This window comes from Bombus affinis, chromosome 13 (assembly GCF_024516045.1).
Source record: "Bombus affinis isolate iyBomAffi1 chromosome 13, iyBomAffi1.2, whole genome shotgun sequence".
NCBI classification, from domain to species: domain Eukaryota; kingdom Metazoa; phylum Arthropoda; class Insecta; order Hymenoptera; family Apidae; genus Bombus; species Bombus affinis.
In genome coordinates this window covers 7,117,898-7,143,948 of record NC_066356.1, presented here as the reverse complement: position 1 = coordinate 7,143,948, position 26,051 = coordinate 7,117,898, and the positions used below count along the sequence as shown (strand labels likewise).

The 26,051-nt window shown below is 36.9% G+C and overlaps 2 protein-coding genes across 4 annotated transcripts; one reads left to right on the top strand and one right to left on the bottom strand.

Moving 5' to 3' along the window:
• Nucleotides 1–21,160, bottom strand: LOC126923385 (brefeldin A-inhibited guanine nucleotide-exchange protein 3). Of its 3 annotated transcripts, none has more exons than XM_050736776.1 (22): nt 21,011–21,160; nt 20,625–20,758; nt 19,999–20,133; nt 19,380–19,545; nt 18,695–18,824; nt 18,363–18,647; nt 17,707–17,940; nt 17,406–17,633; nt 16,636–17,012; nt 15,747–15,931; nt 15,502–15,664; nt 14,843–15,151; nt 14,463–14,685; nt 14,160–14,333; nt 13,674–14,082; nt 13,211–13,423; nt 11,585–12,455; nt 11,130–11,262; nt 9,118–9,346; nt 5,559–5,785; nt 3,466–5,035; nt 1–2,741 (listed from the first exon to the last, which is right to left on the bottom strand). In XM_050736776.1, the coding sequence occupies exons 1-22, from the start codon at nt 21,093–21,095 to the stop codon at nt 2,598–2,600; spliced, it is 6,624 nt and encodes a 2,207-aa protein (XP_050592733.1). In that variant the 5' UTR covers nt 21,096–21,160; the 3' UTR covers nt 1–2,597. The 3 variants fall into 3 exon arrangements, with proteins under 3 accessions (XP_050592733.1, XP_050592734.1, XP_050592735.1); XM_050736777.1 differs by having other exon boundaries at nt 15,747–15,919; XM_050736778.1 differs by having other exon boundaries at nt 18,363–18,632.
• Nucleotides 21,161–21,511: 351 nt separating this feature from the next.
• Nucleotides 21,512–25,620, top strand: LOC126923389 (C-mannosyltransferase dpy-19). The gene is made up of 9 exons (XM_050736785.1): nt 21,512–21,676; nt 21,764–21,876; nt 21,958–22,095; nt 22,500–22,568; nt 22,716–23,051; nt 23,131–23,953; nt 24,756–24,918; nt 24,991–25,119; nt 25,200–25,620. Exons 1-9 carry the CDS (start codon nt 21,586–21,588, stop codon nt 25,411–25,413), a joined length of 2,076 nt encoding a protein of 691 aa, XP_050592742.1. The 5' UTR covers nt 21,512–21,585; the 3' UTR covers nt 25,414–25,620.
• The last annotated feature ends 431 nt before the right edge of the window (nt 25,621–26,051 follow it).

Below are 26,051 nucleotides of genomic sequence, written 5' to 3'. Positions count from 1 at the left end.
TTCGGTAGTACAATTTTATTAACTTGAAATAATCGAACGTTTCACGCTCATACATCTCTTACTTGTCTATCGTGCTCAGGTTACGCTGATCTCGATTAAAAATACTATATGTGTCAATACTGTCCGCATTTCGTTCTTTTTCTCGCACGGAGAAAATTATTCGGCTTTGAGTAAATTTCGTTTATCTCTTTTTCGTGTGTGTTGTTTGTTAAAAGAAGAAAAAACAAAAGAAGACAGGGTTCTACGTAGGCACGTTTTATTATCAATAAGTAACCCCTCCACATTCTTTTTTTTTTTTTCATCATTTAAAGGATCTGACGCTCAACAATACTTACAATACCGATGCAATTATCTGAGGACAGAATTAGAAAATTCGAGGGGGCGATGGATCGATTTATACAACAATCGTCAATTCTTCTCTTCTCGTTTTTAACATACAAACGATATACAAAATATATGTATAATATATATCGAAGCGACAAACGAAACCAAAAATCATTTACTAGTCGTCGGCTAAATATCGTAACGGTAAAAATTAACAATAAAAATATCTAGCCCGTCTGGTTTAATCGTGTCGCCATGAACCAGCAGCAAGACTTACTATTTACAGGAAAATATAACGTCATTTTCATTTTCTTCTTCTTCTTATTTTTCGTCTCATTTCGCTACGATTGTTTTCAATTACGATGTATTCAAGAACTCTTTGGCAAAATCAGAAAGCTTTCTATCAATCTGAATATCTTTCGTCATTTTGTTCACACGAAAAATAATATTTCTATCCTAGGCAATCTGTTTCTAACTTTCAAAATCAACATCGATCTTTAACTCTTAACTCGCTAATTACGCTCTTGTCTTTTATACTAGTAACAGTAACTGTCTGATGTATCCAATTCGTGGATGAATCAGAAAAAACGGAATATAGTTGAGCGAGAAATATTTCAAAAAGTAAATCTAGAGAGAAACATGTAATGCACTTCCTTGTTCTTGGAAGTTCTAGATTTACTTTTAAATATATTGAGGCGGAAGAATCACTCTGAGATTTTTTACGAATTTCCTCCTTTTCCGTGAAAAAGTAAGAAAAGAAATCCTATAATTCTTTTAAAAATAGCTAGTTTCTTTTAAAAAAAAGGAAGAAAAAAAGAAGCTGGAAAAATTATAGAATTTCGTTAGAAATCGTTGGTGCCTCGTTAAAAAAAAAAAAAGAAAGAACAATCGTAGAATTCTGTTAAAAATGTCGAAAAATTCGTAGGTAAACTCCGTGGCAGCTGACGAAATGTATCGAACTGGTCGCGACGCGTGTGTTCGACCGATGGATGTAAAATCCCGGTACATCCGACTCTGCGACTGGACCGCAAACTACAGTTAAGCGCAAAGAGCATAAAATGAGAATCGAGAAGATGTGCGTGCAGAGTGGATCGTAAATAAAATCCTTGTCTCTCCGTGTCGACGCGTCTCAGCGGTAAACTAGAGATAGGCGAGGCTTCCACGATGAAAAGGGGACATCGTTTCTTTCCTTTGAAAAATGAATCGAAGTTACGCTGTTTTCTTACGTATATGATGTTTCTGATTATACTATTCGAACTGGAAATCGTTCAGTTCTTCGTGAAGAGTTGAGAATTTATATTCGTTTGCAAAGTAACGAAACGATCTTTTATCTTCTTTATCGTGGGACTTTGCAGAGAGATGACGTAGATGATGATCCCTTGACATGGAACCTCTTTCTCGTTTTTCCTCCTTTTTCAATATCGTTCATCGTTTACGCATGCACGACGTTTATATTATCGTTTATATATGCGCGATGTAACTGATTTCGCTGTACGAATTGAAAATCATTCGCTTCCTTGTGAAACTGAGAATTGGTATTTTTCTGCAAGTAAGAAAATCGTCGTTGATATTCTTGGTAATCGTGCAATCTTTCCTATCTCTTTCTTTTTTGAAGAGAATTATGGACGCAATGCTCCTATTTATACTACTCGAAGTTGCTTCAATTTTTCGTGAAGCTGGAAACTTGCGACTTCGTTACTCGCGTAACGAAGTGATCTTTGATCTTCGCGAGAATCGTGCAATCCTTGTTACCTCTTTTTCCCTTCTTGATGAAAATTATGGATGAAGAAAGTATCTTTAAACCTTACTCCCTCGTCAAATTTCCGATCTCTTTCTCAAAGTCGATTAATGATCGTGACAATGCGAAATGGTCCTTAAAACTTCAGCGAGAGGATGAATGTGGAAAATACAGCTTCTTAAAATAGAGTTAAAATCGTTCGCTGGGTATTCCTCTTGAAAAACATCCTGAAATACAACAATCTGTCGTCTTAAACTCGTAGATTGACTCTGGTCATCAGTCTATTAACGTTCTTCTTCGTCGTAAAGTGGAAGATTTAATACTTATTGAGAATGTATTGACTGAAACCAGTTACGTTCTTCAAACAGTCATAGATTCTTTGTAAACGCTGAGAAACAGTTTCAAACATCCTTTCAAACATCCTTTCGAATTTCATGCAGACACTCGATTGACATTCAGTGTCTTCGATTAGCACCAAAGAAGTTCAGAATGAATTGTGAAAATACATCTGTTCCCAGATGTATTGAAGCTGTTCCTAATTGCTCGTCAACCCGTATAACACTGCAATTCGATGAAAAAGCGTGGACAGTCGTTGCTTGAGAACCTGGTCGACCGCGTACCGTGTCAACACTCTTACACCGCTGACGAAAACAGGAAGCAGCGGAATCAGTTGATCATCCTGTGAAAAATATTTTTAACATCACGCTTTTGATAAGATAAGGCGCCGATTCGAATAACAACAAGTTTAAAATCAGAGATTTCAGGGCTTTGTGATATCACAGAATTTTTATAATCGAGGCTTCTGGGTGTGAGCCGTGGAAAATACGCGGAAATCAATATGTATTCTGATATTTCAGCAACACTGAAGCCTAGCCTCATCGGTAGACTGTGCATACCTATGCAAATTCATATTCCTACGAATATAATTAAAAAGTGAAATCCAGGTAGAGATTTGTTTAGCTGTTAAATATTGTCGCAGGTGTTGTCGTAACTATGCTTTGGACATTTTATATAGAGACTGTTACCTTCATATTATATGGAAGTATTTTTATATAAGAAACTAATCTTAAGAATTAAAATAAATTATTCTAGCACTCGCGACATTTAAGTAAAATAAAAATTAAAAATATTACTTTATACTTTTTTAACGTTTATTTTGTTTATTATTTGAATTTTTTCGTTCTCAATTATGAAATGATGATTTTATATAAAGACACATTTTTTATCGTTAAATATTCATGTTTCATTGAATGGAACTATCCTAGATATTTTATATATACCTTATTAAATTTCATATAAATTAATTGAAATATTTCAAAATACATAAGCGTTGTTCTCGAATGGCACTTGAAATCCTCATTTATAAAAATTCGAAAAAGTTGCAAAAAACATTTACAACTTACAGACAAAGCCAGAGTCCAATCCAAAACTGTGCTCAGCATCTCTGCCCAAGCATTCCTGTGAGCTTCGCTATCCTTGCATACATTGCTCTTCTTATGAAACGCAGATTCCTGACCTGCTATCTCTTCAGTCACCGCGTTAGAATCACCGCCATCCTTTCTTAAAAACGGATTAGTTCTAAAGCCTCGTTTGCTTCTTTCGTAATCACGGAGCAACTCATCTATATTATCGAAAATTTTAGGTAAATCGTCCTCTTCCTTTTCTCCAATTTTCGAGGACACACGCGGAGACATCTCAAGGTCGTTCGACGATTCAGACACCGTGGACCCAGCTGTTTTTCTCAGTTCCATCACCGATCTACATCGAATATTATTGGGATTGAACCTCACGAATTTCTCAGAGTCGTCGGTTTCAACTGGCTCGACGAATCTCAAGGAGCTTTTCCGAGTCAACAGACAGGCATCGCTCCTTCTTCTCTCCAACTTTGATTTCCTGAACAAATCAGTTTCGTCGTACGTCAAGCCAGTGTTCGTGGATTTGATTTCCAACACAGAAGTCCCAAAAGAGTCGACAGACTCGGTTCTTCTTAAAGAATCAAACTTGTAATACAAATTATCTCTGGTATTAATGAATCGTGAAGGTGCTGGTGTAGTGGAATTGTATTTTCCATCTATGTATCCTTCGCTGGAAGTACCGCCGGATCTATCAGGGTACACAGCCTTCTCTGTGACCGATCCTAATCTAGAGACTGGTCTAGAGTCATCGGTTTCCGGTTCAGACTGGGGACCAGAATCAGTAGAATACTCCACCGCTAGGTCAGACAGCCTAAAAGGTCTCGGATCGTCTTCACACTCTGGACCAAGCTCCTCCAATCCACTTTCATCGTCCAAATTTGGATTATAGTTCTCGATATCCTCCTGATCTTCTTGATATTCTTGATCCATTTGATCTTCCCCGTCTTTTATATCGTCTGGATCTTCGGGCAATTCGATGGGAGCTGGAGTAGCCAGAACTCTGTCATTGATCGGTTCTTTTCCTGTGATCTCTGGAAAATCGTCCGGTTGAGCTATCAGCAAAAATATCTTCCTTTCAGAAAAGCTATCTACTCTCGTGTGTCTTCCATCTTCGTCCAAAACTACTTCCACGTAACTTTCGCAAAGTTCTTCGAACGTAGTCCGTAACTGTTTTAGATATTTCGAGAGTTTTCGAAGACTCGGTTCTTTGAGAGGTTCTCTGTCGCCTGAGTTCGAAGCGAGAATCATTTTCACGGTTTCTAGACTAGCTTGCGTGTCTTCTATTTTGTGTAAACAGAGCTCGAATAGAGTGACGATCTTGATTGTCCAAGCCACTCCAGCTTGACGATAGAGATTTGCTGGTTGAGGCAGATTAGCCACCTTTTGGACCAAGAATTTTAATCCAGGACGACAGTCAAATTTTAAAGCGGTTGCGTAAGATAGATCCAAAGCTGAGAGGAAAATGTCTATGTGGTGATTGGTTAGACAAGACAGGAAACCTGGTATCATTGTTTTTGACGATGTCGATGCTGTTGATTGTGGTACGACGGTAGACAAACTGGAATCGAAGTGAACTTTGTAACTGTGTCTTAACTATGTGCAACACGTTCGCTTTAAATTTAAAGTTAATTTGGATTCAATTCTAAGCTGTAAAAGAAATCTCAGAATGTTATTGTTCGTGACAGAAGTATATTAATAACGATGAAACATTGATTATTGGAACTTGTAACGATATACGCTGTACGGATAATCGTTTATATTTCAAATTATTTAATGTGCTAATTTAATGATAATTATTACCACATAACATTCATTGACATCTATTTTTTTTTAATGTTCTTTTCTAAATTAATAATAAGTTTAATTTAAAAAATAAATTACTATTCATATAATGGTAATGTTATGATATTTGAAAATAGATATTCTTCAAATTTCTATCTTTGCCTTAATTTCCTTGCCATAAATTTTGAATAGCTATCGTAAAATTTGATATGTAAATCTATAATCTTTTTCTGTGATAGCGAACGTGTTAAGAAGATTGATTAGAAAGATTCGTTGCTATTTATTTGAAAAATACATACCTAGGGAAAGACGAATCAGGACCTTGCAAAAGAATAATGGCGATGCAATGAAGAAGCATCTGATGGACCAAAAGCCCAACAATCAAGGCTCTGAGCTGAACTCTAACGATATAAAGGTCGGGATTGAGTGTGGAAGCCACCGAGGGTGGATACAGAAGGAAAACGTAGGATCTGTCGTCAGATCTTCTCGAAGTATCTTCGGTGCGTTGTTCCTCCAGGAGGAACACCTGAAGGCACAAGATCTTTCTTCAATATGCCTACCTAACAGGATTGAATTTTCATCGCACGATTCTTCGTAGATCCTCGACACGAGTTTTCGTCTTTTGTCAAACGCAAATTTTTTTTCTTCGTACGTTTAATTTAACTTTTATCTCTCGATCTTATCTTTTTAATTTTCCTTTCCTCTCGTTTTTCTTATGCGTATTCGATTCGAGAAGCTACAAAAGCAATCGTGCGTGATGTCTGAAAAACAGTTGCAGATGATGGTCGTGATTTTGTGACTAAAGATGATGTTCATGTTCATCGTGACGCGATGTTCACCGTATTTTCGTGAATAATCGAAAGATCATCGAGATACGGCGGGCTCTAACTCGAACCTAACGTGATTCGATTAATTCAGTCAGTCAGTAAACATGTGTGCATTCTACGAAAGCTGCAGCTTCTAGAATAGGTGTCGTATATCTCATCACGTACATATTATGTGACAGTGAAATTCTAGCCATGGACTCAAGCCATGGATTTTAATGGTGATACGCAAGACCGTGCCAAGTTAAATTTAAATGATATCTCGGCCAACGACGGGGTCCTTTATTCTAATAATTATTTATATCTTCTATATCTGCAATTGATACGTCTGTAGGTGCAAGTAGAAACTTAACACATCTGTATTAAATCTAATATAAGATCTTCCCGATGAAAAATCTATTGAAATAAAAATATTCGGCAAATTTTTCAGGAACCGTGGTGATCGAATGATTGTAATGAAAAGGACCTCGTCGAAGAGGTTCTGCAGCCTGACCTGTGCCTTCTACCAGCGAGTGCAAACGTCTAAACGAGATGATTGATGACCATTCGCGTCGTATCAGCGTCGACAGGCTTACTTCGATTCTTTCCCATCCTTTTCTCTGTTTTCCCATACGATTTTCATCGCGCAGGCCGATGAAGGAATAAGGGTGCAATACAAGAACGCATTAGAGCGAATGATAAAAGCATATCTGTATTTGACACATTCTGCATCGAACACATTCGAGCGGTACAAAAATACATTAAAACCACGAACGTATCGACAATACGCAGTCTCAAGTACAAAGATCTTTTTCTCATTGTTTTCTCTCTCTCTCTCTCTCTCTCTCTCTCTCTCTCTCTCTCTCTCTCTCTTTCTCTTTCTCTCTGTCTAGTTTGGCATTTTTTAACAAACATCTAATTGCATTGCACAATGGCATAGAATTCGGATAAAAACAGTTTAAAATACATCTTCTCGTTTATTTATTTTAAAAGAACCGTTTAAGCAACGGTTTTGTATGGTTATTAATTCTACGCCACCGTATTGCCATCAGCCATTCAGATGACAGCATAAATACACGCAAAGCGCACGATTCACGAGGCACGTCGATGCAAAAAAATAGAAAAATCTGTGTGTCTAGAATAAACATTTAGGCTGAACCTCGTTTTAAAGCACACTGAATTTCTGACTTTTTTTCCTTTTATAACATATCATAGATTTTTCAAGTAGAGTGAGCCGCTAAGATGGCCATCTCTGCGTCTGGAAACCTGGTATTTTTGGATTTTACTCGACGAAAACTATCATATGTTATAAAAAAAAAAAAGAAAAAAAAAAATAGATTACAAACTCGGTGTGCTCTAAAACAAAATCGTACACGAGATTTACGATCACAATGTCGCTTGAGGAGAAAAGTTTCTCGTAAGGAACTAGATAAGGCAGAAAAGCTGCGGTTGCAGTGAATCTCGAGTCGCGAAGAACGTGGCTCTCGAAAGCAGGCCTGTCGACGACGACCACGCGTCACGAGTATATTTCTCGTCTCGGTCAAAACCGCGATGAATCGTAATCGTCGCGAATCGAAAACTCTCTAAAATATTGTTTCTCATCGTTTCATCGGTCGACAGAAGAAGAATCGATGCGATTACATTCGTTTGTCTGTTTGCTCTTTCCTATCGTTTCTTTTTTTCTTTTTTTCCTTTAATTTTTTAAATAGTTTTTCATTGATTTTTTTTTTCTTAAAATCCATGACGTGAGTTACCGTGGGCGGCTAAAGCCAATGGGGACCCGTGTTCGACGTAGTGTTAGTGTAATCGAGGGGTGTCGTGTGCTGCCTACAACCAACGGAGTAGGAGGTAGTGTGCTGGTCGATCAGTGTCGTCTCAATGGTCATCGAATCCTGGAAAGGTGTCGTCGGCAGTGACGCCGCATTCTGTCTCTTGATCGCAGATAATACCTCGCGCAGCTGGCTCACCTGAGAGCAAGTCAGGTCAGGAGGGCACCACGTGTCACACTCTCGCAGGCAATCTTTTTTTTTCTCGACATATGCGTTTTTAACCTCTACGTTATACAGAAACACTCTCTCACTCATTCACCGAATAAGTAAATCACGAATAACCATCTACATGTTGACAAAAAGAAACAGCCAATCGAAGGGTAACTGCAATAAGGAGACACCTCCACTCTCCAATAATTTGAGTAAATCAACGAAAACCAACTAAAAATCAAGCACTCAGGTCGCCCAATAAGTTTGCGTATTTTATTTCTGTATTGTTTAGATGCTTTCAGCATCGATTCCATTTCTAGTTTTTCTTAAATATCGATGGATAGTCGATCGTTGAATATTCAAGATTTTAGACACCTGCTGCATCGATCAATTTTCTATTTCATCTAACGGACCACAAATTTTGTTCTTGTTTATTTAAGATTGAATCTTTAAGATTGAAACTTTTTTGGAAACTTCTTAAATCCTTTTATAATGATAAAATAATTGTAAAATAATAACAAAGGGAACAAATACTGTATATAGCAATTGTTATTGTATTTTCCTTATGAAACTCATAATATATTCATTGATTTACCACTCAAGTATCTCTTCTAGAGTGAGCTTAATCCTCTAATCTTATCGTTTTTCATCCTCCAAAGAGTAGGAGAATATCTCATAAAGAGTATGAGCGAATCGTGACACGAACTTATTGGCCGATCTAATAGTTTCTCAAACTAGACTACTACATTACATTTGTGCTCTTGTACTCTTCGATATGAAACCTTTCTTTCTCTTTCAACAGATACATTTCATATATAGGAGTTGCCTCCGTACCGCGGAAAATCCTTCGATTCACGAGAAAAGAAGGAAACACATCGAGTCATAAAGATTCTCTATCTAACCATCATCGATCACCGCTTTGGCGATAATCGAACGAACACGTTCAGTTGACAACTCTTGGTGGCGATTGTGAGGACACAGAGAAGCACAACGAACGTCAAACAGCCAGAAAAGTGATAATATCTTCGTCCATATTGAAGAATATTTAAATAAAAAAGCGTAACGAATCAACTTACCTGAGCAGCGAGCTGTCGCAGCCTTTCTGATTCTTCGATGGTCGCATCTCGTCGCGCTGCAACCTTGACCTGTGCAACGTCACCGTAAAAGGACTCGGATCTCGGCGAGAAAGCCATGGTCAACTGGTGCAACTCTTGCAGGGAATTTGAACAAGCGCGGTAACAGGCGACGCCGCAAACTTCCCATTGTTCTGGGGTGAGTAGCGGCCCGCTGCTCACTAGAACGTGCCTGCGCAGACATTGCAGACATCATCGCATTGAATCATAGAAGAATCCTAAAAATTAAATCTTCCAGGTACTCAGAAACTTAGTATAATTTTTAACACGCAAGATATTTCGCACAGGATCCCTCCAAAGTCTTAACCTGGCTGATTAATTATTTGATAGTTAAAATAACGGTTAGAATCATGTCATTGGAATTCGTGAGAAAAAATCTACAATTACTTTGTTTCGGTTATACATATATTTATATAACAGTTTATAAAGCGTGATATCTTCTAAAACAATCGCTCGAATAATAAAGATCGATAGCAAAAAAAGTTCATCCGTCTCAAATCACGCTACAAACTCCAATTAAAAAATTGATAAATTTTCCTCTGGGATGAAATATTCTTTATTAAATTTCTTATTAAAAAACCAACACGGCCACTGCGATGTCCGAATTCTTATCGTCGTATTATTTTCATATTTCCTGCTTTATCTTTTTCCTAATTCTTATATCTATAATTACACGAATTGATCATTGAAGATCACTTTGAGAAGAACGAGAATATCTTTGAATACAAAGATCGTGCCTAACGATTTTGTGTAACTCGACAAATTTGTAGGACTCGTACGAAACGGGAAAATAGATCGTACGCGAATGACTAACTCGCGAAAGGGTTAATTTCTCCGCTCGCAAACAGCAGATATAGGTTGCTACCAAGAGTGGGTGACTCTAAGATTTCAGATCAGGATCCCGTTCGTCATTCAGTGCCAGGCTAGCTATCTGCCCGCGAACCTGTCCCGTTTTTAAACTCCGCGCACGCCTGTACATCGATACTTCGCGATCGACCCCGGCTAAGATTGAATTACACGCGTGTCCATGTGTGCCGTGCATTAATATGGAGAAAACGAACGACAAACGGATCCATCCGGCCCATAGTTAGAGCAAGATAGACGGAAGAGACGGGGGCTGTCTCTTGTATACGTCCTCTTGTCGGATTTGTGTGAGTCGCTGACACGACGCTCCGGGGGTGTCGAGTGTCGGTGGCTACCTTATCCCACCGGACAGCCTGTCAAGCTTCGTTATCATCTTACACGCACGCTACGCCCGTAACGACGATATATCTAACCTCCGTCGATGGACATTCCAACGAACCTCCGCGTTATGATTCACCCTTTCTCTCTTCTGATCGATCCTCGTCCTCTTCGAACCTTCTCTCTTTTCCTTCGATTCTTTCAATCATCATAGGTGATCTCAATCGATCTTCGTACTTCTCCAAGCTCTTCCACCTTCCACTGGAGACTCTTTCAATTAACATGGGTGTAAGTTTGGTAGCAATGCGTACATTTAATCGTTTTCTTTTCTTTCTTAACTTGGTAAAACAGATTAGTTCGCAATGATGATTAAAATGAGTTAGGTCTTGAATCTTCGATCTTTGAATTCTGATCCATCTTTTTGGAACCTCGTTCGGTTTTCGTTCGATCTTCTTAATTAGTGTACGAGCATCGGTGTATCAGTAATGGGAAATGGATCCTCGAAATGGATGAACGATTGATAGATTTTCTGATTTAACGAAACAGGTCGATTCTTCGAGTTAGATTAGGTTTTCAACGGTGAGAAGAATGGAGCGCCTTCTTTGCGACTCGGTGATCTTAATTCGATAGTGAGTCATCAAGCGTTGGAACGAATAGAGGACTTTGATCTCGATCCGTGTTAATATATTGCGCGTACATATGTCCCAGCTCGCAGAGGTTTCAAACTTTTAAATAATTTTTATAGGCCTAGGTTTCGATCAAAAGATACTTACCTAATACAGGCGCAACCTAGACGAGCTATACTCTCCGTGGGTTGGACCACGCATTCCGCCATTACTAGCAACAATTGCTTCAACATCAACGTCGTAGCTGATAAATAGGCGTTGTTTCTAAGTACCTCGGGTCCTAAAATTCATTTGCAAACGCGAATTATAAATTTATCTCGTCGAAATTGTCTCTTCTCTCTGCCTTAAGCACCACGTGTTATTAACCCTCATCGAATCAATCATCGAATTCTTCTATTTCAATCTTGCTTTTATTTCAATAAAGAAGACAAAAATTTAACGTGAAATTTAAACGAGAAATCTACAAATCTGCATATCAACGACAGCTATTTTATTCTTTAAGACACTTTCAGATAACTTGAGATACTTTTTGATCAGAGCGAAATAAGATCGGCTAGAAAATGACCGAGAGAACGTAACAAGGTTGGTGATATGTTAATTACCTTGTAAATGAGTTAAGTAATCAACAACCAAATCCGTAGTCAGTCCACAGCATTGTTTAAAATTAGGCGCAAAATTGTCCCATCCTCTGAAGATCTTCGACGTCCTCCTCAACCAGTTCTGTACCATAGGCAGAAGCAGGTGATTGACACAGTATAAACCAAACGTTGGCCCAGGAACATTCAACGTGTCTCTCAGTAAATGGAACAAGGTTTCCAACGCGTGAGGTTGATAACGTTTAGGGCAAATCATGGTAGCGCTTGCTAGGCCTTCGATCAAAATATACCAGACTCTCAGAATGCCACTTGGCTTGTCCATACTTTGCAGAGTTGTAATTGTATGAACGTTATCCATTAATACGTCGTGTGGCCTTTCAGGTATAGTCTCCTGCATCGATTCAGCGTGTTTATCGAATCTGATCAGCTCGGAATTGGGTATCGTAGGATCGACGTATTGAGGAATGGTCGAAACTTGGATTCTTTGAGCTGAATGGAAAATCGGGCAAGCTGGCATACCATACATCGATGCAAGAATATCAGAACAGCTGAGAAGATATTTCAGACTTTCGACGCAGAGTCTCATTCTTCTGGATTCTGCAACGTCGATCTGATCCTGATCATCCTGGTGACCCTCCGTGTCACCGATTCCACGAACGTGCTTCAGCAGACATAGAATGCAATCTAGCGCCGCATTGGCGAATACAAGCGTGTTGTCCGTGGATAGGAATACCCTGAAGACCTCCAGGAGTGGCGCAGATTCGACAGAATCTGAATTACCAACTGAAGCTACGCGTAGCGCTCCGAAAAGAGGTCGCCAGCCTGATCGAATCTCGGTTCTGTTGGTCTCGACGAACTCACAGATGCAACTGACGATCTGGAAGGAATTTATAATTCTTTTGCGTCGATTTGAGCCTTCGCTGATTTAACAAAATGAGGGGGAATTCAGTGCGAAGAATTTAGAAAACAGTTACGCTTCTTTATCGCGAAGAGCTTTTGGATTTTATATTGCTTTTTTATCGACTTAACGCTTTGGTAATACATTAAAGTAATCAAGTATTGAAAACGAACTATCTAAGAAATAATTATTTTCTAATAAATTGCTTTCACCGATTTTTTTAAATCTATAACGCTTTCGTTTTGATTCTATAATAATGTAAAATAACGGAGAATTCAGTATATTTAGAAAATAATTATTTCTTTATTGTCAAAGACCCACCCTTTGCATTTCTGGTGTCAAATACAAAAAATATGTAATTTTCCCACTTTTTATAGAAGATGTATATTAATATTGGGTACGATGATCAGACTGTGGATTTTTATGCATTTGTGAGGAATTTAAAGATACGAAAATGCACAAAATGCATATAGAATAGCAAAAATGTATGAAATATGTAAAATAGTGTAGTAATTATAATACTTAATAAATAAAACAAACCTGCTTAGGTTCCATTTCTTTAATGATGTTTATAAAAATATTAATTTGCATGAATATTCGCAGTCTAATGATGACATTTAGGATTTGAAATTTATAGCAATGTACTTGAATGTATATAATAATACTTTGTTGCTCTATATTGAGGTTTCACTCGAGCTACACTATGATAAGGTTAAAGACAAACAATGACTCACTTGATCCTGAACGTCACTGTCGCATAGTTCTAGGCACAATAGGTTCTCGAAAGGTTTGAAAAGAGCCTCGTTGAAATGGAAATGAGGCAATTCCACTTGCTCGTTCAGCAAAGCTGCCATCGAGTCGTGAATGCATTGTACTGCTTTTTTTGAAATGCCACGGTCCTTGTGACAAGCTGCCTCCATAAAGTGCGGCCCTAGGATACTCCAAACCTGAAATACGCATATCCAATTTAGAAACTTTGAAACGCATCTCGTTTATAAAATCTTGAATCTGCTGCGATTCCTGAATATTTTATTTTTTACTATTTCTCAACTTAACTTATTAACCACCTCTTAAGTAGCATTTCTACAATCACGAAACTAAAAGTTGAAGAAATTTTCTAGCAAGTAGGAAAATACGATTCTGTCAAAAATGACACAAAAATACAGCTCTTAAAGAATGAACGAACGATTCTCTCACCCTCATTATATGAATCAGAGGCCTTCCACTCTTCACGCACTTCAACATAACTTCTCCTAATCGAGCCAAGAGCAGCACATTCATTTCGTTTTCTCTGGGTTTGCTTCTTCTCCACCAGAACCTCTTATTGTCTTTGAGACCGTCCGTGGTTTTGAATAACTGAGCTTTACTAGCTCTGCAAAGAGCAGACAAGAATAGACATAACGCTTTAAGGTTCAACTTTAGCGCAGCATTTTCAAATAGCCTGTCGACTTGTTGGGATAAAACGCAGATAATTTTTGCGGCATAGTCTGCAGGAAGTATTCCATTAAATTGACTGTCCGCGTTCGATTCTTGGATTATTTCTGGGATTGTGTCTGTACTGGAGTTTTGTGTATATGGACTGGATAGAAAACTGTAGACATCGACACTAAAATAATAAACTGTCTTTTAGTAATGAAGACTTTAGTCGATTCATCGAGAATCAAAATTTTCTATACGCTTTACCAAGTTTCTTCTTCCTCGGTGATGTTGAAATTAAGTTTTAGCCTATCTTGGCTTCCCTTTGGATCTCCATTCGAACTATCTTTCTTGTCTTTCTTCTGCTGAGTCTTAGGCAACGATGGATTCTGATTTTTTCCGAAGAAATCATGTTCCAATTTGCTCACGTACAAACAACACCTTTTTAAAGTATAAAGCTACTTAATCAGTTGCTACCAATATTTAATAAATTAAAATTAACCAGTACTTTATAAATTCGATAGGTTGGATAGAAATTGGAAAATATTTCAATCGTTAGCGATGTCTTACGTAAAAACATGAGGCCAGCAATCGCTGCCATGACTTCCAAGTTCTAAACCCTTGCCCAGAAGTACGTCCATACTCAACGCGTGCGATGTGTGAATATTAGTTGCTCTGTTTTGTAATTTCAGGCGCAGAACATCCTTCGTCCTCGTGATTTTCGAAATAGACTGCTCTGTACAGGCTGCTTTCACCAGCAGAGCGAAGATGGAACCACAACGATTCTGCAGACCTAATTAACGAGAAAATAAATTTGAATAAGAATAATTGGAAATGAAAGTCGGAAGAAATAAAAACTGGAATCCCTATACGTATTGAGAACATCTGTATGTATATCCTCAGTTATTTAGAGTAATTTATTAAACAGTTTATTAAGAAATAATACTGACCAAGTACATTGCTCAAAATTGCAGCTTTATGAAGACCTTCCAATGACAAGATCACGGTATCCCTGATACCTCGTCTATCACCGTCTCTGCTCAGTATTCCCTTGTTATTTTGTTCCTTAGGAGGATTCAATCCTGTCGTCAACACAGTCATCATGCTTCCCCAACAACACGTCAATACTCTTCTCGAAAGCTTCGCTCCTGCTTCTGCTTCCGATGTTGGTTCGCTTCGAGATAGCTGAGCTTTTTCCAATCGTATGTAGTCAGACAAAAGTTGTCCGCCTCTCTGGCTTCCAGGAATCCCATCAACATCTTACGAAAGTAAATGTATCTATTAGTTTTCAGGATTTACAGTCTTCGATCATCGAATCAAGGACACGTACCAAAATTTTATTTTTCTTCCCCAAACTTTAGTATTATATCGCAAAGAGTAAATTGTCCTTGGTTGGAAAAAAGTTTGATACTTACCAAAATGATACTTGATACAAGACATTGTTCCATACATATAAGAATTCGTGGAAAAAGCCGAGAAATTGTTATTTAGAAAGTCCTTAAATTATCATTACAAAATTCTTATTCATTCTGTTAGAAATTTTGAATGGTCCTAATTCGATGACCAGAGACTCGACAATCTCGTTTCACATTATAGAAAATTGATTTACCAGTTAATACGTTTATCAGAGCACTGTTATCCGTGTAGTGCGGATTATAGCCACATTTCTCGAGTAAATTACACGCCAGAACTTGTTGGTAAAGTTCAGACAACCAGGTTGCCGAAAGATAGACTAGAACTCCAGATCCGTGTACTTCTTCCACAAATTGTTCCTAGAGAATGCGACAGGAGCTTTTGAGAAATTATCAGAATTGCAGAAAAACATTTAAACGATGTGTTAGACGTCATTGATACCTCACTGATGGGGACCTGACGATTATCCTCGTGATAGTAATTAATCCTAATCAACTTCAAGTTCAACAATAATGCCGCATAGGTGGCCAAGTAAATTCCATCGGCGTTCATGATCGTAATCAAGGCACATGAATCTGTACTGGTGTCCGTCTGTTCCTGCATCTTCTGTTGTGCTGTGAAAACTCCTGTAAACGCAATGTCGTTTCATCTTTTGGTTTTGGAATTTATAAAGGAGAATTAAATAACTGACGAAGCTTATAAGTAGCAACTAGAAGAATTATAAATAGCACATATAATAAGATTGTGGATGTTCATGCAAATTTATATTTTTACGAATAGAATTATTAGAATTAGAGGAATAGAATCTTCAAACGGAAATTTCTTTCATTCGTCATTAAATATTATAAGAATTTATAACATTACATATTGTACTTTGAATATTTCATATGTTTTAATACATTGATGCATTTTGTGCGCCTTTATATCTTGAAATTTCTCATAAATGCGTAAACGTCCACAATTTACTAAAGACGAAACGGAATATTGGAAAAACAACGTTAGATAAAATAAAGGAACATAAAAAATTATTGCGACATCCACTCTATTTTCTAGACTTAACACGGACGAATTTTCATTTAACATAGTCGCTACAAAATTCTATAAAGAATAGAAAATTTAGCCTAATGAAAACTGTCAAAGCAGTAACCAAATATTTCGCATCAAAATCCTAATAATTTTCTAAGAAAGCACAATTCAGAATTCGAGAATTACCAAAAAGTTGGGACATGGTCTCGGGAAGCAACAGACAATACATTATCCGTCAGTAAACACGATAAAATCAACATTATTCTGGGCAAGAATCAATTTCTCGTGTATGCTATTATCATACCTTGACAATATTCCGAAGCAAAGTTCTGCAGAGCTTCGTCGACTTCTATATTGCTTCTGAGACTCAATACCATAGGGATCAAGTCACTTTTCAATGTCCTGACGAACTTTCTAGCATTATGCCTTTCCATATCCACGTTGCATTCATCAGCCACCTGACGACCCACGTGAAGACACTTTGGTAATTTTTCTAATCTCAATCTCTCCCTTTCGTTCTCTATCGCATAGTCGTTGTCTTCCAAGCTATTATCTTCTTGAACCTCGTCAGATTCGTTCTGAGGACCTTCTGTGTCCGTGGAATCACCATCTTCCGATGGACCGTGCCCCGAGGAGTCAGAATCGGAGCCTATTCCCTTCTTCATGAGCTCCAATTGCTCTCTGAAAGCAAATCAAAGAGCTTTTTATGGGCTTTTCTAATTACATTTTTTAACAATGCATCTACGAAGCACTTCATCAACCTATTCAGTGTTAATTTAGTGTCCTCTGCACTTACGAAATGTAGTAACATCTGTCTGTCTAGTATAATTCTATGAAGAAATGTAAAATTGTGAAATTAATCGTGTAATTGCAACTTATAAGAGAAAAATTTATAATTACTTGTTGGTTATCATTGAAGAACATTAGGTATTACCACTGAACGCATCTGTTTATCAATATTTGTACTTTATAACGTTTCACAGAGTAATTATTCGACAAAGAATTTACGAAAAAGATAGTGATCCTTTAAATCACACAGTGTTTCTTACAATATTTTACAGTATTAAAATTCACCTGTATGTTTTCGGCAACCGTGCCATGCACTGATAAGTCAAAGGTCCTTTGTAGTCACAGGATTCCAAGTCTTCGTATAAGCTATTGATCGTGCACGTGTAGGTGTGATTAATAGCCTTCCCCTCGCATAATTCCTGAAGAGCGGAGAGCATTGCAACCACGCACGACACACTAGCGTGCAATGTACTTAAACCACCAGTTGTTGATTCTTCGATGGAATCCATTGCTCTATATTTTTAATTATTATCAAATTAATAAACTCCTTTTATTTTAGATGAAGGACTTTAGTATAGTGACTCACAATCTCATCAAGGCCATGTCGCTCTGAATATGACTAGATTTATCTTCTTCCACCAATAATGGACCAGCAAAATCAACGATTCGACTAGGACTTCGTAAAAGCTCTTTCAAAGCCTTCAAAGATTCTAAGCGTTGCTGAGGTGGAGGATACAGTAACATTCTGTGAAATACTGATTCTAAAACTGGACGAAGGGGTCCCACGCAGCCCACTAATCGAACTAATTCTGTTCCAATGCTATAAGTATAAAAATTGTCAAATTTCACTTTCAAGTTACTTTAAACATCAAATTTTTTATGCATCATAATTAAACTGCGAATATTTATACATTTATAGGAAGTTTAAAGATATACAGTGAGTACATTTTTATTCTATTGTCCTTTGCAAATGAATTAAATAACTTACTTATCTTACTATTTTAAAGTTTTTGTTCTTTTGTTAAAAATCGTTAATATAGTATTATATATGCGTTTTTACATTCTTTAAATTATTCAATGATTTCTTGTAAAACAGATTTTCCAAATATTGAAACAACTAATGTATTCCAATATTAATGACATAATAAATATTCTAGCATTGTAATAGAAGTGTAATATTGTATAAATATCCGTCTAATAATAATATTAAATTTTATAACTACTGTATCTAAAATTATGTACCTATAAACAGTTTTAGCCTGGTGACTATCGAAGCTCAAAGAAGTGGCCAAGTATCCAGATCCTCTTCCAATTTCGTTCTCTTTTCCTTCCCTAGACGTGAACGTCTTGTCGACCCTCGGGGTACCTAGGAAAGCTATCAGTGCAGGACAGAATTTCTGCCAGAGGAAGGTGGTAAAATGTGCGTTCGTATGAATTTTCTGCGGCAAGGAGGATATCAAGGTATGCAGACATTCCAAAAGAAACACCACGGTGTTTCCATTTCTTCCATTACTGTAATAAGGTTTCCTAAAATTGATGTGTATTCGTATAAAATTAATATTTTTTCCCCTTACTTCTGAGCTTCGTCCAATTTGCTGCAGATGTATTGAAGAATTGGCAGAGCTTCGTTGAAACAGGAGACACCTCTTTCCCATAAATTCTTATTCTTCTTTGCATTCTCGTCCATTTCTTGACATTCCTCGTCTGTGAAAAGTAAGATATTTTTACTAATTAGTAGCGAAAATTAATAGTGTATTGAGTAGATCTTTCTACATTTAAATTAAAAATTTTCAAATTATAAATATAAAAAATGATATAAAATATATAGAATGTTCAATATCAACATAAATACAAGCAAATATCCAAAGTATGTATAGATATAGTGTAGTAATATCCAAGTATAAGATATACAAATATTCAAAGTATTTGAAATATCTAAATATCGAAAATATTCAAATGCTTTGCTCAAGTTTGATTTATTTTAGCCACATTCGTAAAAATACAAATTCACATAAGCAAACATCCTATTAATGAATTCTACTAACGTTCAAGAAAAAATCCTCGAAAGTGTTTCAAAGGAAACAGCTTATCAATCACGGAATTCGCAAAGAACGTTTCACTAGTCACGCGAGCAGAGATTTATTGATCAAACTTTCGTTGAACTTCACGATGGAGCATCTGATAAATTCCAGAAATAATCACAAGGACAATCACGAAATTCTAGAACGTACTACGGATAATAGCATTGAATGAAATTACCTAGGAATAGGCAAAAAGACCGTAACGTTTGACTGGTTGCAGCTTGAGCCGCGGTCCTCACCGCTTGATTCCCATTTTCGAAAGCCTCGCAGCAAGTAGTGAGAATGGCGATTATTAAACGACCGTTCATTGTCCAGTAAGAGGAACAGGCAACTTGTAACAGAACCTATACAAATTAATATGTCGTGGAATATTTCTTAATTAGTTTCGATGAATTTTAATCCTCGACCAGAATCGTGGCTGACCATCGCAACTTACTTAATTTTAATTTCTATTTTGCACTTTAGTCGACAAAGATCATTGATTGTCATTATCACGTAAAGTATAAAATAAAAAATAAAATTAAATGTCTTAAACGATTCAGTAACGATACCAGTTGAGTGTTAGACCTGCTGCAGTCCTTGAATTTTTATGTCTGAATGCCACGCTCCCGTTTTAATAAACAAAAATAGATTTAATGTTTCAACAAAATCTTTGGTTAAAAGATTGTGAAAGATTGGATCAATGGAATTATCTTGTTTTTTCCTCGGATTTAAGAAATTTATTACCGATAGAAAAATGCGGCAAAAATAACGCAAAGAACGCAGCAGGGTTAAAAAAGGGTGAAATATAGGCTCACTTTTAGCATGTCCGTCTGCGTGTCGTCAGATTGGGATAACATGGAACTCATTGCGTGCAACATTTGCGCGGGTAGCCAAAGAGAATCATCCTCTGGCTCGTACGGTGACTGGAATCTATCATCCCTTAACATTTTCTGAATTCAAAATGTTTATATTAATTACAGATTATTTACTTTGAGTAGATTGCGGATGTTTATGCAAATGTGTATTTTATGAATGAAAGGAAGACATCTAAGTGGAGATTTATTTCACTCGCTAAATATTACGAGTAATATATTTGGAGTGTTTTATGTACTTTTGTATATTTTATTTCAATCTAAATTTTGTATAAATGCATAAAAATCCGCAGTCCAATTATGAGGAGATTTGAATAAAATATTCTAATTGACTTTAGACTTATATCCATCGTCTATTGAAAAACAGCACCGTGAAGTAACACACAGTTGTGTGTCTCGGATTAAAACGAAGAACAGTAAAGAAATATCATGTTACAGCTGTTCACTGATATCGTACCCTTTATCGCAGAGTTCCTTCCCGCGGGCGAATACGTCATTTACATGTATACGATACTAAACTGGCACAATATGGACAAAAAGAAGAAAGAGAAATTCAATGAAATACTCACATGTAATCCGGACAGACCAAATGCAACGAATTTGCTCCTCTTCGTTTCTAGTGCTAGCTGAAAGGTATGTAGACATTTTGCTCGTAATTCGTGGGGTGGATCGCGTAGTAATCCCTGCTGTTTGTCCAAGAAGTCTACACAAACATGTTAAATTAATTAAACAAATAAAGTAAAATATATCGTTTGTTTCAGAATCCTACTTATCATAAATTGATAAAAAAGAGCTTTTTATCAATATAAGAATTATAATTGACAAGTCAATGGTGGATAAGGTACTGTAGGGCGAGTATAATTATCACAAGTATCGATCAGCTTTAAATTTATGGAGCAAGGGTGATCATCTTATCATAAGAAATATATAAAACGAATCTTTTAAATCTACTCACCATACGCTTCTTGCGCAGACTTCCGTAAATTTTGTAATTTTGCATTGCTTGATTCTCGGACGATCTGCAGCAGAAGATCCTCCATGTCACGGTGGACTAACACGCGACTGATCGATAACGGGAGTGCCAATGCACGCTTGGCTGTACGCGCGCACCCAGGGCCGTAGAAACTGCCTCGCACAAGGGAAATTCATTTTCGTTTTAGAAAATTAAATAACCTTCAAAATCCTCAATATCTCACCATGCAACACTAATTTAACAATATAAATATATAGTAAATTAATTTCCTTAATAACAAACCACAGCTAGTTACGTATAAATTTCTACCACTATTATTGAAATATTCTACATTTAATATACACGCCGCACGTACATAAACACCTACCATAGTCATTTTATAACTTTATTAAGAGATTGAAATTAAAGTTGACATCCTCCTTGTAACCTTCTTTATTAGAAAATCGATTAAAGTCAAACTAATTTTTGACCGATCGACAGGCATTTTAAAATTTCTGATCGATGGCGCGCTGATAATTCCATGCAGTCACGTGACAGAATTTAGTCGGATCTTAAAGATGGCGACGGAAAGTGACAGGAAGCGTAAAAGCGGCGAGAAATTACGCCGTAAACCAGTGAATTTGTACGAGTTAGCGGTGGATTTGATAGGTACAGGCCTCCTTGCGAAGGGAAAAGGCTAATTGGTGTGGTTTCCTGGTCAGCGTTATCATAAAATCATCTCGTGTGCCGTGACAGGTTTGGCATTTGGCTTTTTCCATTGGTGGCATGTGTCGACGCTATTCGAAAATGACCGGCATTTCTCGCATCTGTCCGAAATCGAGAGAGAAATGTCCTTCCGCACGGAAATGGTACGAGATTTGAACGATTTCGAGAAACTTACAAATTATTCATGAAGATAACAGGTATGTTTTGTTTTTGTTTCTGTTCAGGGGATGTATTACTCGTATTACAAAACTATCGCGGAATCGAAAACGTTCATGGATGGACTTAGAAAAATCAGCCATGATAATATCTCGGAATATGGAAACATTATTAATGCAGCTAGAAAGTATAGCTTGCTGCCAGAGGTATTATTCTCTATTCGGTATTCGACGATGAATCTATTTTTTTGGTTAGGTTAACTTTGCTGCGTTCTTCCAGTTATTTTCTTATCTAGACTCTCTTGTACAATAATTCTTGAATCATTTTATTGTACCAATATATAATTGGTTATTCACTCTTGGTTTAATTAATCTAACATATTTTTATAATCGTATAATATTAGTTTAATTGCACAAGAGGGTCATAATCGTGTCTTTCTATGGTTAAAAAATATAAAATGTCTTATGCCATGTTTATGTTAAAGTTCATTTCAAAACATTAAAAATCTTGTTGTTTATTGAAATATGAGTAAGATAGGAAAATAAAAATTTTAAGGTCGTAGCAGGGTTAAAAAGATCAACTTGTATAAGACAGAATTGATAATTTACAGTTGGTAGCTGGATATCTTTATCATTGTGCCAAGAATGTGGGGATTATATCCATAGAGCAGTGTTGGCAAGTGAGATTCATGTTTGTTAGAACTGTATACAGAGTCAAATACTATAATAATACATAAAGAATATTTGGTACACAGACTCTGTATGCATTGAGAAATTCAATGTGAGTGTCACTTTCTACGGAAGAACTAGAAAAGAATCACTTTCAGATAGAAAGAGGAGAAGGTTTGCCACCAGTGACTAGTTGCGAGGGTCTTGGTGTTCCAGTTTATTTTTACTTACAAATCGTTTGGATCTTTACTATATTTACGGCAGCTGTACTGTTCTACTATGCTGCCTTCCTTGGTAATAGTTTGAGTAGTGGAATCATAGCAGTGCTTCTATTCTTTTATAATCATAATGAATGTACTCGTGTCCAATGGACTCCACCACTGAGAGAAAGTTTTGCATACCCTGTATTACTCTCTCAAATGTATAGGTTGACTCTGATTATTAGAGAGGGCACTTTGCAAGATTCTCAGAAAGTGCCCAAAGATTTACTTCAGGTGTGTTGAGAAATATTAATCAAACACTCACAGGACTGAAATATTCTGTATGAAGTAACAAACAATTTATTTCTTTCAGAAAATGGGTATAGCGACGGTAATTAGCTTATGTTGCTGGCAATTTTCACATTTTGTACTCACCACGCAGGTCGTTGCTCTATTGATATTAAAATGGATGAAAATAATCCCAAACGACCTTTACAGATGTATTTTTAAAGTTCATGGTTGGTCAATTTTATTAGCAACCGGAATCACAGATGGTTTCCCCTTGCTGTATTCTCTGTACTTCAATCTTTTACTCATCAGTAACGTTGTAAGCTTAACGGAGAAGCTGACTCGTTTCATGGGCATAAAGCTCCAAACGATTCTCGAGATCGTTCTCACAATTATATGCACGTTGTACTTAGAATCGTTTTCCGCCTCGTTATCCCAGGACAACGCGCACGTGTTCGACTTACTCAAAGCGAAACTGACGAGTTACAAAGACTTCCACACGATGCTGTACACGTGCTCACCCGAATTCGATTTCCTCCAATACAGAAGCCTCGAAGCGATCACAAAAACGTTGCTTCTGCCGTCTGCTATATTGGCTGGAATGCTGGCGGTCTATTTCTGGTATAGGAATTACAAAATCAAAGGATACCCTAAATGTATAGAGGCGGATATGGCTTACAACGGCCTGCAGACCGGAGCTTTCATCATCATGGCAGTTTTCATCATGAGACTCAAGCTGTTCATGAACCCCCATCTCTGTATAATAGCCGGCACTGTTTGCGCGAATAGATACTTGGAAAAGCTTGGTTTGAAGAACGAGATGACTAAGACTGCTCTTACTCTTCTATTGATATCCGCGATGTCTTATCATGGTTTAGAGAGACTGCAGGAAGAACGAAGTATCATAGGTAATTATCAGGCTCGAACGGAACAATTAACGATCAAGCAATGAAATAGTGTGTAAAAATGTATAAGAACATTATTCAAAAATATAAATAAAACAGGACTATTTTTTCAAATTACAAAAAATATATTGATATAACAGATATATTGTAGAAACTCGTTAGGTACGGACAATATTCCTTTAATTGAAAAGAACATGGTTATCTGTGATGCCTGAATTTCTTCAAATTGGATAATATTGTAAGATCTAGATAAAAGAGGATTTTTTGAAATTCCTTTTCATAATTACAACGTGAACTCAATAGAATTTAATAACGTAAACTGGTTAGAAGGAAATTACAACTAAACTGTGATTGTTAATGTTGTCGACTTTCGCAACTTTTACAGACTATTTCACCACTTAAATATATATTTTATTTCCTAACGAAAAAAAAGGAAATACCCACTAAAAAAAGATTCTTGCCTGCATGTGGTAACTAGACTGCAGTTTTTTAATACAAATTTATATTTTTATGAGCACAATTAAATAGAACTTATATAGAGATTTATTTTACCTATTTATTATTTTACCTAAAAGTTATGACAAGAGAAAACATATATAAAATAATATATAGGAAATAAATAATGTAAATGTATATTTTCATATAATTTAACAGAATAATAACGATATATAAGTATAATTTTTATGAAAAGTGATAAATGTGAATTATTCGCGTGAGTCAAAATTGGCCCAGCCTCCGAAAGTTAATAAACAAGCTCTTTATTACCTAATCTTTCATCGTATAAAAATATGATATATGTAATAAGGCGAGTACAGCGACATCGAGCAAGAGGAACTGTTCGAGTGGATCAAGAAGAACACGCCTGAACACGCTGTGTTCGCCGGCAAGATGTCTTTGATGGCAAACTTAATGCTCTCGACGGGAAGACCTATAGTCAATAATCCTTACTACGAGAGCAAAGAGATGAGGTGCATAAGCTTGCCATTCCCTGGATCGTTACATCTGTCTTGGTATTTATTATCACCGGTTTTATGTTCTAGAGATCGGACGATGAAAGTTTACGAGATCTTCAGCAGAAAAGATGTCACATCCGTGTACTTCACTCTGAGGAATCTTCACGTTGGATACGTCGTGTTGGAGGAATCGCTGTGCTTCGGTTTCGCAAACCTGTAATGAAATAACTTTGAAACTTGATGAAATTAATAAGCATGTTCTTTTTGATGTTACAAATAAAAATTTTGTGTTTCAGGCAAGCACAGTGTCAGATGATCGATCTATGGGATCTAGTAGACAATGGAACCGCGAAGGCAGCTGGGAAACAACCCCTATGTCCAATCCTATATCGAGGAAACGCTTACCCCTTTAAAAGAGCCTTTGTAAATAATCGTTACGTTGTTTTGCAGCTCGATTATTCCTATTACGTCGAGCTGAAACCGAAGTCTTCCCTTAAATACCAATCCTAAATGTGTTCGATCGACTGTTCAAATGTGACAAATCGAAAATACCTCGCGAGACTGCAGAGATTATTTTTTCCAAGGGAGAGGCAGTTATGTATGATATACATATATATTTTTCTTTTAAAAAATAATGACTCGTTGAAGTGAGCCAAAGCAAGTTTGTTAAACAGTTAGAAGTAAAATACAAATAAAATGTTAACTACGTTCCTGTCAGCTCCATGTCTTCGTTTTCCTGCATCGTTCCTGTATCATCCCACGTCTTCGCACATCTGAAAGGAGTCTGAATCAAAGTTCTACCTTTACGTAAGACAAAAACTGTTCGTTTTATGTAACTTTATTTTAACAAATACAGAACCGTGGTGAATAAACGCTGCGGTTCTCGTAACATGACGAAATCGTCTAAAATATAGTAGAATCTTTCTTCTTCTTTGTTTCTCTATTTTCTTCTTCTTCTTTTAATGAAAGTTGGTCGAATTTCACGTGATAGTTATTAGCGCGAGAAACGGGCGAGCGTCGAATCGCGGGATCGCAAGAAGAATCGAACCGCGCCGCGAGGATAGCTCCGTTATAGTAACACACGGCACTGCACCTTCACTTCGCCGTGTAACAGATAGTATAGTCGGAGCCCTGCCTTCGCTATACTA